This window comes from Podarcis cretensis, assembly GCF_951804945.1.
Source record: "Podarcis cretensis genome assembly, chromosome: 1".
Lineage (NCBI taxonomy): Eukaryota > Metazoa > Chordata > Lepidosauria > Squamata > Lacertidae > Podarcis > Podarcis cretensis.
In genome coordinates, this window is record NC_137170.1 from 75,067,170 (window position 1) to 75,081,174 (window position 14,005).

General features: G+C 39.3%; 2 protein-coding genes across 13 annotated transcripts in view; one reads left to right on the plus strand and one right to left on the minus strand.

Moving 5' to 3' along the window:
• The window catches only part of GTF2H1 (general transcription factor IIH subunit 1), a gene marked incomplete at its 5' end in the record, with an annotated part of 324,820 nt that overhangs the window by 228,994 nt on the left and 81,821 nt on the right, over positions 1–14,005 (plus strand). The gene's annotated exons all lie outside the window — the stretch shown is intronic.
• The window catches only part of PTPN5 (protein tyrosine phosphatase non-receptor type 5), a 66,931-nt gene continuing 58,605 nt past the window's right edge, over positions 5,680–14,005 (minus strand). For 11 of the 12 annotated variants that reach the window (XM_079987317.1, XM_079987314.1, XM_079987312.1 and 8 more), the window contains 3 exons: positions 12,911–13,071; positions 8,478–8,591; positions 5,680–6,321 (listed from right to left, as the gene is read on the minus strand). In XM_079987317.1, the coding sequence (XP_079843443.1) occupies positions 6,225–6,321; positions 8,478–8,591; positions 12,911–13,071 (372 nt within the window). In that variant the 3' untranslated portion in view covers positions 5,680–6,224. The remainder of the gene's footprint in view (positions 6,322–8,477; positions 8,592–12,910; positions 13,072–14,005) is intronic. The other variant, XR_013841615.1, reaches the window with a different exon arrangement.

Below are 14,005 nucleotides of genomic sequence, written 5' to 3' on the forward strand. Positions count from 1 at the left end.
GCTACCAAGCTGAGTTCAAGACATTACAACTTGGGACCAGTTTACCATTGAGGTTGCCTTATTCCATATAAATCAGTCTTTTGGTGTGGCTGCACTTACACTGTGGGACTCCTTGGCTGTTGATATCAGGCAGGTACTTTCATTGTATACTTTTCAGTGCCCTGCTAAAGACCTATTTTTTAAATACAACCCTACCCAGATTTTTTAATGTTTTAAACTATTCATTTTTATCAATAATTTTATTATTTTATTCATTTTGCAAACTTCTTTGAGGGTTTGTTTGTTTTACAATCAAGAGACATATAAATCTTATGAAATAAATTAATAAATAAAATTTTCAAAATGCCAGTAACCTGAGAATATTATTAATTTCACCCATCTAGTAAAATAAATATATTTTTTTTTAATTCCCTCCTCAAATTTTTTAGAAATAAAACACAAGCAAAAGAGCAGCAGCTGCAACAACAACAGCAACAACATATTAGAATCCAAACAAATAAAAGAGGCAAACTAAATTATTTATAAACCGTACCTTTTCTTCTGGCGACCAAGATTATTGGTGGTCTCTATTATGAAACAGAACTTTAAGGGAGCATCAGTTAGTTCTTCCGAGTCCTGTAGCAGATGTGAAATGGCTAAAGAGTCTTGGCAGACTCTGGAAGACAGCTGGGTCCCACAGCATATTTCAAATATGGCTCTGTGTAGTTCAAACTTTAAATAAACACTGGCCCCCTGTGGGCTATGTGGTTACATCCATTTCTGCAGCTTCAACAGTTTCACATAGTTAGAATAAGAAGACAGACCCTTAAGGTTAAAGTTACAGATAGGTAGCCGTGTTGGTCTGCCATAGTCAAAACAAAATAAAAAAATTCCTTCCAGTAGCACCTTAAAGACCAACTAAGTTAGTTCTTGGTATGAGCTTTGGTGTGCATGCATGAGCTTGGTATGAGCTTTCGTGTGTATCTGAAGAAGTGTGCATGCACACGAAAGCTCATACCAAGAACTAACTTAGTTAGTCTTTAAGGTGCTACTGGAAGGAATTTTTTCCTTAAGGTTAAAGAGGGAGGATGTACAGCAAAACCATTAAATATAGCATGTTATCAAAGAAAGAAGCCTAGCAAATTATTTTAAGTGGTTTAAAAAACAACACTTTACATATGACTGAAAAGGGGTCCTTACTAGGACTTACATTTAAAAATGGCTTTTGCCTATGTTCTGTCCCATAATGACATTTGTGCACACAGATAAATATTGTAGAAAGTAGCTCATGATGATTATTTTGCCTCTCCTTTTGTGTGATATGGTGGCAGGGCATTATCAAAATGTGCTTCATTTAGTTTTGAAAAGCGTCACGTGAAATGCTAGTGATCTGTATCAGAGGCTCTTTGGTGCATGGTTCCAGGGGTGGTAGCCTATTAAGTTCTACTCATAGTTCATGGAAAGTTAACGGACCTCACTTAGCCATGTTCATTCATTTCAGCAGGTCTACTCTGAGGAACTCTTCACTGAATACCATCCCAAGTTGCTCAGTGCAGTCATACTGTTCACATGAAGGCTAGAAGGAGAGACTCTATGATGCTTTCCTGGTCCTTAGGGATGGAGTTTTTATTCTGAACCCAATTCATGTTATCCAAAAACTGTATGCAAACCAAAGTTCACCAACCAAATTTCATGCACAAAAATAGTATATATTAGGGGAAATGTTCATAAAAATGCATGTTTTAGTGGAAGTAACATAAGAAATGAATTTTATTAAAGGAAACTACTTGCAAAACTGTGTTTATTCAGCAAAATGGCATATAAAAATGTATCAGTTATGAAAAATGCACACTAAAATAATAGAATCATAGAATTGGCAAGGACCATAAGGGTCATCTAGTCCAACCCTATGCAATGCAGAAATCTAAGCTGAAGCATTCATAGCAGATGGCCATCCAACCTCTGCTTAAAAACCTTCAAGGAATGAAAGTCCACCACCTTCTCCACTGTCAAACAGCTCTTACTGCCAGAAAGTTCCTTCTGATGTTTTGTCAGAATCTCCTTTCTTGTAACTTGAAAATGCTGGTGAATTTTCATGGGGACTTAGATTTCCTCCCAACCTACAAATTGATGCTGAAATATGGAAAACTGAAGTATGGAAAAACAAGAGTGACAGAGTGATTCATGCCTATTGCTCTCTGCTGCCAATGCTGGGTGGCTCAGCTATTAAATGTGAGGTATTGTATAAAATGGGACACTAGTAAATTACGGTATGTCCAGGCGTCATTTAGAACCATGCATTTAGTACCAGGAAATACCATGTGACCCAAACTTTTTTGTATAATGTGTTCCAGTTTGTTCCCTACTTTGGGATTTCATCATGGGAAATCCCAAAGTAGGGAACTAACTGCAGGGAACTTGCTGCAGTGGATGTTAAAGATGTTCCATGTTCTTCTGGTCATCACAATGTGAGTGTAATGCCCAAAGGGAAAAATGCATTGGAAAAATTAGCAGGCTGGATATGTAGCCGGATCTTTTATGCTCAAGTTCCCAGGACATGAAAGGCACTTGTAACCTCATTTGGAGCTGCTTCAATACACCTCACTTAAACATATTTCTCAGCTTCTTGAGGGGTTTTATATTCTCACAAATGTCGCAAGATGTCATTTATCATGGCCATTGTTTCTGCCCTCTCAGTTTTCATTACGGAAGCAGCTGAAAGCATTGCAAACTGTGAAGAGCTCTAGCATGGATCCATGCTAAGGCAGAAAAATTAATTTTCTTACTGAAAAATGTCATGCTTAATCACAAAATGTCTGCCCTTTCCAAAGCCAAACTCCAGTAGGTGGCTGACCAGAAGGTCAGCTAATAAAAGGATATAATGTAAGTAGTTTGCCTACTTCTAAGCAGTTATGTAGGGCCTCTAGGGGCAGAACAATAAAGTTTCTTTTGCAATGTAGAGCTCCACCCATAACTTAAAACTTATCATTGTATTTCCATATTGTATAGCTCCATATCATCATGACATTATACAGTTCCTTAGCCTCACTGTACTTCATTGGCTGCCTGGGTTGCGGGGGGGGGGCACAGAAATGCACAGGATGACATCACAACATGGGGTACGTTGCTTCACATTATGGAGGGAGTGATACCGTACTTGGCACAGAGACACCATTTCTGGCGGCGGCTCTGTGCCATTCATACTCTGTAATTCTGACCCAAGTTCTAGAGATGCTACATTTTTTTAAAAAAAAGAATTGCCCCCCCCACACCATCAAGACTTCCCTAATATAACCAAATAAGAAACTATCTGACCACTCTTTCCCCCCCCCTGGAAACATTCATCGCTTCTCGCTCTTATATTGGAGCCTTTTTTTAGCTCCTGCAGCACATTTCCCTCATGCTTGTTTTCGCGGGAAGAGCAGATGACTATGCAAAGCAGGAAGAGCTGCTGTTCCAAAGGCTCTCCATCAGATCCCTGGGGGAGAGATTGCCGCAGAAAGACGTTACCTTATAAGAGTAGAGAAGAAGTCTTGAAGCTGCCACTGGGACTTCAACTGGGGTCAGACATAATAATAAAACCTTGACTCAAGCAAGCGCTGAAACTTCTCATATATATAAGGCATACATGCAGCTACAGAAATTGCCTCTCCCTCATGTTCTTAGCTGTGTTCATTTTAAAAGATAAGACCTGGAAGCAAATTGTATTCAACACACACACACACACACACACACACACACACACACACACACAATCAAAATTTGTAGGATGTCCTTGAATGGAACTCTGGAATTGGAAGGATCTATAGAAACAGCAGGGGGAAAAACATGTCATGTGAAAAGCAAAATCCTTCTCTCTGCCACACTAGGTTTTTATTGCATATGGAGGGTTTTGGTTTTTTCAAAAAAGGGGAGCAGTTTAACACACACAAAAACAGCCCAATTTGCAACTCTAAGTATTTTAGTCTAAATGCCATCTGCTAATTTTTTTTCTGACTGTATAAGCTGGCACCAAAGGAACAATGCCCAAGGCCTGCAGATGAACAACAAAAGGCTACATCTGAAAGTGAGGCTCAGAGCAGTTCTTGCACAGGTCCCATGGAAAGGAATGGAAATTATCCAGTGTTTAGTGGAATGTTCCCTTGCTAGATTTCTTGTGGTTTCAGCTACAGCCACCAACCTTTAAGCCTGCTTAAGCCATTTTAACACAATCACTCCCTACAGAATGCAAAGCAGTCTAAGTTAATGCATATCCCTACATTTTATGGAAGCAAATTCCACAGTTCTTCCTTCTGTCTATTTGAATCTCTTGCTATTCAGCTTATCCCCCTACTTGCCTTTTCCCTGAACTAAACATTGCAACTTTCCTCCAGTCCTCCACTATCCACCACAACCTGAGCATCCATTTCCTAGCCCTTCACTTCCAAGCTGAGACCCCATCAGAGTATATGTTAAGATTCCAACCCCTAGCTCAGATGTGCATTACTTACACTTACTTATCTAAAATGGCAAATGCAGTTGAATTGCTCATTCACCCAGTTTGGAGAGAACAGCTTGAAGCTTTTCACAATCTTTTTGATTTTTAAAAATAATTTGCTAAAGACACCAAACTTGCGAGACTTCACTGTCAACCCCTAATACCAGATCATTGATGAGAAGGCTAAATAGTGATGCTCCCACATCAGACCCTTGGAGGACCCTAGTTCTTACTTACCTCCGTTGTGAGAACTTCCATTAATCCTGCTTCCTGTTCTTGAACTATGTACATAAAGAGACATCCTGTCACAGCTAAGTTTACCCAGGAATCTTTGCTAAGAGACCTTGTCAAAAGCTTTTTGAACGCCCAAGTACCACAAATATATGGATCAGTTAAGAGGACTGATCCACAAATCTAACTCCTTGTGATATGGTTTGTGGATCCAGGCTGAGGTCATTCAAAGTGGCCATGTGCGTCTTCATTCACAACTCACCCACACTTTAGAACCTAACTACACGCAATGCTGACAACATGATTAACAGTAATGTTGTGTGATTTTTTAAAAAAAATCCCTAATAATAATAATTTATTATTTATACCCCACCCATCTGGCTGGGCTTCCCCAGCCACTCTGGGCATCTTCCAACAAAATATTAAAATACAATAATGCATCAAACATTAAAAGCTTCCCTAAACAATGCTGCCTTCAGATGTCTTCTAAAAGTCTGGTAGTTGTTGTTCTCTTTGACATCTGGTGGGGGGCTGTTCCACAGGGAGGGTGCCACTACCGAGAAGGCCCTGCCTGGTTCCCTTTAACTTGGCTTCTCACAGTGAGGGAACCACCAGAAGTCCCTCGGTGCTGGACCTCAGTGTCCGGGTAGAACGATGGGGGTGGAGACACTCCTTCAGATATACTGGACCTCACATTCCGCAATTAGGATAGGAGAAAAAGCTTCAGTTGGCGCCAATGGAAGCTTTTATCCTAATGTCATTTTTGTCTCACAGAGCAAAACCATGAGGGTAGTACTGGAACCATAAAGCAAATTCTACCCATTGAGTTACCCCAAGAGAAACTTTCAAATCTCTCACCCCACCATTATGAAGGAATGCTATACAGACAGAAAAAGCAATCAATTCTAAATAGCTTCTTTCTGCATCATTTTGATACCCACAGCTATCTTGAAGGGACTGTTCAAAACATACCAGGCATGAACCATAAATAATTTCAGTATGAATCCATTTGAATCCTTTAATGCACAGACTCAGAAGGTCTTATGATATACACAGTATCCGGTAGTTTAAAATGTAAAAACAATCCATCAGAAAAAAGGCAAAAAAGTTACTTTTCAAGCTTAATAAACATACATTACAGACTTAAGCAATACATTTATCAAAGACTTTTGCACTGTATTTGGATCTAGTAGCAATTTTGTAATTCGTTTTTTAAAATAGCAAATCTGACAATGATATTTTAAAATTTTGTAATAAATGAAGCTACTGATCTTATTTACAGTATAAATAGGCCTTTTGGGGGGGTGAAGATGATGTCCTGTCACATGTTGAAGAAAAGCGGTATCTTAGCTCTTAAATGTAAAATAAAGCATTTTGAAAGTAAAACTATATATATTATATATATTTATATATATATATTTATAAATAAATATCTTCTATTCTGAAATTCCCACGTGTGTCTTCTCAGCTCTAGAATACATAACAATTTGTGGCCAGAGTTCTGTTGGTTTGTTTCATAACAATTTTTCACGAATCTTTATTCCTCTGCTGCTGCTCTAGAAAACTGTTTTTCATATAAGCTGATGACATGGTGGACAAACTGATATTGTTCACAGGTCTGGATCATTCCTCCCCTGGGAAGAGAAACGGGGGAGGGGGGAGATTTGGAGGCAGATATCCATTGTGTATCTCAAAACTATTAACAAAAATAATACAGCACAAATTGGGGTGGGGGGAGCTAAACACAAAAAAACTGATCCTAAGTCTATTGGTTTTAAATAGTCTTCCTACTGGTAATGGTATTGAGTTCCTAGGGTTGCATATAAGATCACTGGGGTAACATACCAGAGTTTTAGGATCTGTGCTAAATGCTTCTCAAAAACATTATCAAAATATAACATTAATCTCACTGTATCTGCTTGGCATAATCACACTGGTAATGGATCACAGAGATGCCAAAGATCACATGAAATTGCTTTTAGGTCATAGATTTTGTTTGGAAAAAGTGAGTTTAATTCTGCAGTTGTTGATACAAAGCACAACAAAAAGGTTTTGAATCGGGTTCCCCAAATCTATTTACACCTGGCCAATAGAGTCAGAAAAATGACAGCCATGGTATAGCCACAGTAAGATGGAAGGTTCCAGCAGCCTGCCTGATGCCATGTTTGGGAAGCTAACTAAAACCTAATCAACGAAAATCAGTGCTCCTCTCTGACTACTTGCCCTCATGATGCACAAGAGCTGTTGCTGTCAGTGCTATATGCATTCTCTGTGATACAACATTTTAATTCAGAATATGGTATCCGGCCCACAATTTTACATTCTTTGGAAGTCAGATAAGCCAGGTGAGGTTCACCCTGGCTTTTGGGTGTAGCAGCAAGATATGCTTTTTAATGTTCATGGAAAGTAAGAGATAAATATGGTGTAGATTCCAAGCCTGCTTTTTTATTTAGATGAGTATTTATTTATACACCACCTACTGGTGTTGGATCAACTGTGTTCCCAGTCCTTATAGTACTTCTCAGCTGTTACTGAAGTTGAAGGCATGTATCAACTTTCTTTTCATGCAATCTCTATAGCAGGCATAGGCAAACTCGGCCCCCCAGCTGTTGTTGGACTACAGTTCCCATCATCCCTGACCACTGGTCCTGTTAGCTAGGGATGATGAGAGCTGTAGTCCCAAAACATCTGGAGGGCTGAGTTTGCTTATGCCTACTCTGTAGCCTTCCTGGTACAGGTGAAATGGTTACCTATGACCACAAGATGGCAATCTAGCTACAGGAGTGATGTTTGAAGTACTGTTGTGCACTAATCCCGTCCCCCCCCCCCATTAACTTTCCATGTTACAACTGGAAGATAGGAATGCCCTTATGGGATCGGTATTCATATCTATACATCTGTATAAAATATATATCCCCCCAAAAAGCTATAAATTTATCCCTGCATATTCAGTTAAGTTTATTCTAAGTCTGAGTTGACATTCTACTTCGCTAACATCACCCTGCTCACATGTTGCATGGTAACAGTGAATCCAACTAATTTCATCTATTTAACAGTTCAAGTTTACTCTGAAGTTATGTTTCAGTGATTTCAGTGAAATTGATCACATATTTAAGTCATCAAATCAGTATTTCTGACATTCTGAATACACCTGTCACTTGTAAATAATACAAATGTAATTAATTCTCATTAAACCATTCATTACATTCTTAATAGTCTGTAATTTCGTTTTTATCTTGTGTGGCCGCTTCCAATATTTAGTGAATGTAAACAAAAGGGGGGGGGAAGACTTCCCGTTGTACAAGACCTGCTTCACATGAAATGCTAAACCATGGTTTATAAACTACGATTTAATTTGATTGTCCAAACCCAGCCAGTGGCTCAGTCATGCTTTATCAACCATGAACAAACCACATTAGTAAGCCATGGCTTATTGTTGATTCATAAACCTTGGTTTACACTAGCCATGAACCCAGCCCTTGTATCTATTCCCCAATACTTTCTTTAAACAACAATGATGGGCAGCCTGTACCTCTACAGATATTGCAGTACTCGAATTCCTATGAGCCCCAGTCCACATGGGACAGTGATCAGGGATGATGGCGTTTATAGCCCAACAGCACCTGGAAGACCACAGGTCTCCCCCCCTGTTATAAATGATTTGTACAGCAGCAATACTTTCCCAAAGAGACAAACTCTGTTCATATGCTAAAAAAGAAGAAAGCATTGGGTCTACAGTGTTTGTTTTTGAAGGAAAAGTGAAAAAGACAATAATACAAGATTCTCTCACCTGTCTAGCCGTAGCTGGCAGGTTGTTCTGAGTATGTCAACTGCGCCCTCGTTCTTCCACTGTTTGCAGCAAATGCTGGTGGCGATAAAGCAGCCAGTCCTACCAATCCCTGCACTGGCCAGAGAGAGAGGAACAGAAAATGAAGGTGGAAATCCTCAGAAAGAGCATCAATTATTCTCTTAGTATTTCAGATGTACCCTTGCCAAATGTACAAAGCCTTGGAGAGAAACAAGCTGCATGCTCAGGATCACTCCTCATGGCAAGTCAGACTCTATGAATGTTCACCAGTAACATTCAATCAGCAAGTGTGGTGTGTGTACCTTTGTACAAAACAGTTGAGCTACATAAATCAACACGTGTACACTTCCGCACCTGCACTTGTATGTGTGTTGAGATAGCTTGAACCTGTCTGTGTTCGGGTGAACATGTGGACAAGCCTTCTATCATGTTTCATCCCCCACATGGCACAATCAGCAGCAAGGGAAGAACAAAGTGTTCATAAAGGTAAAGACCTGACAGGTCAAGTTGTGACCGACTCTGGGGTTGCGGCGCTCATCTCGCTTTATTGGCTGAGGGAGCCGATGTACAGCTTCCAGGTCATGTGGCCAGCATGACTAAGCCACTTCTGGCAAACCAGAGCAGCGCACGGAAACGCCGTTTACCTTCCCGCCAGAACGGTACCTATTTATCTACTTGCACTGTGTGCTTTTGAACTGCTAGGTTGGCAGGAGCAGGGACCAAACAACAGGAGTTCACCCCGTTGCGGGGATTCGAACCGCCGACCTTCTGATCGGCAAGCCCTAGGTTCTGTGGTTTAACCCACAGTGCCACCCGTGTCCCTAAAGCGTTCATAGTTTATTGTAAATTGTGGTTTAACGCTGCAAGCCAGCCAGCCAGCCAGCCCAGAATGTGGGCAGAAACTATACCTAGGTCTGCAATAGGTTTTTAAATTTTAAGTAGCTGATTTTTTTACTTTGGTAAGTGTGGTTTGAAGAAAGCAGTAACAGATAAGAAGACTCAGTTAATCAGAGTGTACTTGCGTCTTACATGTATTTAATTTGGCCCTAAACCATTAAGCAAGGGGTATGTCTGTGTTTGTTTGTTTTTGCCCCCACCATTGAAACTCAGTTGACATAACCTCTGTGTACCCCATAAGGAGAGTTTGTGAGAATCTGGTATGCAGAGAGACAGTTTAATAAGATGTTTTCTTTGTCCAGAATAAGCAGTTCTCATTTATTTGAGGAAATGAAAAAGACAGAAACTAATGTTCTAACCATCAGCCATATATATATTCAGTGAAAGATTACCACATAGATTGGAGGAAAATGTTACAGGGTGCAATGCCAGGCAGATGTTAGGTGAGCCATCTGGCTTCTGTCAGGCCTGATATGTCAACATGTCACTTTAAATAATGGAAGCAGCAAATAACAATTACTCCTCAGTCCAAGAGCTTTTCCCATTTTGCAGGTCTCAAGAAGTGCTGGTAGCATCTCAAATGGATTTTCATTCATTGTCACTTAGATAATTTTGGCCACCAGCTGTGCCCTCGGGGGAAATAAAGAAATACTACTTGTGGGCAGTCTTTTCATCCAGCTCTTTGGAGATGTGTACAGGAACAAGATTTGATTTGATTTCCACCAACCACCACCAAAATAAAATAAAAGATCCCCTGGTCTCTAATAATAATAATAATAATAATAATAATAATAATAATAAATTTTATTTATATCCCGCCCTCCCCAGCCAAAGCTGGGCTCAGGGCGGCTAACAACAATCAAAATAATCCAACGATTCTAAAAACATCTCATTATAAAAATTAATTAAAATCAAATTGATGGCAACCAATAAGCAAAATTCTGTGCAGATTGCCAGAGGAGGGGGTCAGGCTGTGCCCTGACCAAAGGCCTGGTGGAACAGCTCTGTTTTGCAGGCCCTGCGGAAAGATGTCAAGTCCCGCAGGGCCCTGGTCTCTTGTGACAGAGCGTTCCACCAGATTGGAGCCGCGGCCGAAAAGGCCCTGGCTCTAGTTGAGGCCAGCCTAACCTCTCTGTGGCCTGGGATCTTCAAGATGTTTTTGTTTGCAGACCGTAAGTTCCTCTGTGGGACATACCAGGAGAGGCGGTCCCATAGGTACGAGGGTCCTAGGCCGTATAGGGCTTTAAAGGTTAAAACTCTTTTTTTTTCCCGAATACATTTTTATTAAAGTTATACACAAAACAGACATATAAAAAAGAAATATATATATATATATATATATATATATATATATACAGAAAAGATTACAAAAAAGGGGTCACTACAACAGAGATATACAAGCCAACTTTTTCCTTTTTCCAACTATACAAAGAAAATAATTTAGCTACATCGTGGGGGGGGAAAAAAAAAGAGAAGAAAAACACCCTAGACTCCCTTCCACCCTTTTGGTAAGTATCGAATATCTACTTCCAATACGTAAAGGTTAAAACTCTAACACTGCAACACTATTGTTCTTCAGGTTAATCTTTGGTTATTGACCAGAGTTGTTCTTGTATTGCATTTATGGGTGGCAGCAAGTGATAAATTCTATTTATTATTTTAAAATTATTTTAATGAAAAATGAGAAGCAAAAGCCACAAAGCATGTTGTATAATGGAGTATTCTTTAAGGACAGTTGCTACATGCATTTTGCAGCAGTACTTTCCTCATTTAAACAAGTTACAAAATGTATCTGAATGGCTGGGACAAGAGGACAATCAAAACTGGACAGCTAGGAGTCTGGATAAAATAGCATTCTATTAAGATACATTGACACAGCACTTGTGAACGCAGGATAAACTGAGAATTCTGGCAAAAAGCTGTTTTAGAAAACTGATTTTGCTATATTATGCAGATATACTTTTAAGATTACTTTAAGAGGTTTGGCATACTGATATTTGTGCACTGATACATCACAGTACATTTAAGGCCACCAGGATCTCATTGGTTCCCCCCCCCCAGGCCAGTTTGTACAAGGAATGCTCATATTTGGTTTTGAAATTTCTCCATCTAGTGTCATGACATTAAATGATTGTCATTATATATGGTCAATTATGGACTCTTTCTGTAACTGTATCAAAAAGGATATCTGCTTTAAAATAGGAATGTTCCCTGCTGCCTGCCAAAGTCCAGTAGTATAAAAAAAAGGAACTTATGTTATCAGAACCTGAATTTATTTTGTATGAGAACACTAACTAGTCTTTCATTTCAATGTATAATTTATGATAGCTGATCTCTGCTCATTTTCCATGCATGCTTGGCTGCTCTTATGATGTTCATAAAAAAATCAAAATCTATTTTAGTATTTATTTTTATTTAAAAAGCAAGTCTGCCATTTTCTACTGTGAACAAGCCCAGGAAAGCCCAAGAACAAAGCTATGAATTTTTACTAGGATAAGGATGATCTTCATCTCTCTCTCCTTCCCTCTCCCTCACGCACACAGATCATTCAATATTAACAGCGACTTTCCCAGAGACTATGAGTCACTTCATATGAATCCAGTTCATATGCTAACTGGGCAATTCTCACAGTGGAGGAGAACTCCTGTCCACTATGAATTGAATGTACCATGTGACCCCAGGACTCCACCTAGAGAATGATATATGAAAAGGTCAAATTTGCATAATTTTCCCTATATATATATCTGTGTGCGCACACACATGTGTATAATGTTGATTCACCTGCAAACTCCTTCAGTGTCACCTGGATGTCATTACAAAAAATGAGTGGCAGAATTGTGGTGGGGGAAATGCCTGCAGCTTCGCCTCAGAAACCGGGTCACTGCCAGCCTAGGAAAAAGAATTAAATGAGCCTATCTCTACCCCCCCCTTTAAACTGACTGTTTCCCCACATTGCATGGTTAATTAAGCAACCCACACTGTTTTCCATTCCATCTGCACAGCAGATGGGGACAATAAAAGAGTCAGGTCACTTCCAGCACAAACTCAAGTGAAAATGTCGGTATAAGGTTTTCACATCATAAAGGCTTCTGGGGCCATACTTCTGGGTTTTTTTTTTGGGGGGACGACTTCTCCTTGAAGTTCCAGTGCCAAATTAGAAGCAAGAGATGCTTCCTCACTACCTTACCTGACATAGGCTAACAGAACAGTAGTTAAAAGCAGTTTTTCACAGCAGGTGGATCATGCAGAAATTGTACTCTCTAGTTACAGGTAGGTAGCCGTGTTGGTCTGCCGTAGTCGAAACAAAATAAAAAAATTCCTTCCAGTAGCACCTTAGAGACCAACTAAGTTTGTTATTGGTATGAGCTTTCGTGTGCATGCACACTTCTTCAGATACCTGAACTCTCTAGATCAGCATTGTGAGAGAAGGTTACTTTAACACAACGACAACTTCCTTAAAACTTCCCATGTTCTTTCCTCTCTCTTCATGGTGGTTTAACAATGCATAATTAAGCTACCTGCAGTGAACTATGATTGGAGCATTCTGTTCTTCTGCACACTGTGTGGCCTCTTCCACTTCCTGAACCAGCTGCAACAGGGCTGGTGCTTGATCAGGAGTCTTCTGATCTGGCCAGGAAGTATACCAGTAGTGTTTCAGATTTCTTATTTCTTCACCCTTCTATAAGAGAGTTATAAAGAGATTTATACAGGCAACCAGAAAAGTTATTTTCCAAAAGGTGAGACTCCTTAATGAGTTTTAAAAAACATTTTCTTGGGGTATGCAGTTTACTAACCCTTCTCAAAGGGGATTTGTGTAATAAGGGCTGATAACAAGATAGAAAATTAAATATAAAGATGAAATATTTAACCTGTCTTAAAGCTACATTATTCTCCCCAAGGATGCATAAGGATCTGTTGTGCTATGTAGTCTTCTTCTTCCAAAATTATTATTATTATTGAAAATTATATATTTTCCTGTCTTTTTGCCCAGATTTAATGATGTGTTGCTTTATTTAAAACTGCAAACTGCAACAATATCTTTGCAGCTATCTTTCATGAATGGTATATAAATAACTTTAAATATATAATTAACGCCAATTGCTGGCAAAGCCACACTGACTCTGCTGCTATCCTGAGATGGCCTCCTGGACTAACTTATGGCATCAGAGTAAAATTAAGGCTTGCAATACTATGTTGGCAATGTAGGCAATTTACACTTTTCAGAGGTCATACTTTCTTGCTGCTATTCAGCAAACTGAAGAGCTGTTTTCAAAATATAATTATGTTCTTAATAATATTGGGAACATAAATGGAAAGAAATCATATTTATAACCTAATAGACAGACAGATATTTCTAACTGCATATACCACATGTCACTCTCTGTGAAAGCGTAAGACATAAAGCTTTCTTTTCCAAAAAAATAATAATACCCCTGTTGAATCAACAGATATGCTGCTCAGTTTTCAGGCATGCTAATTAATTCAGCCTGCTTCACTTTATGGCTGCTTAATCTTGTGCCCAATTGGAACTAGAGGTCAATGGAATGTTTGCTTCAACCTTTCAGGCATTGATGGGGAAATTTTACACTGTGCTAAACAGTTACTTTCAAATA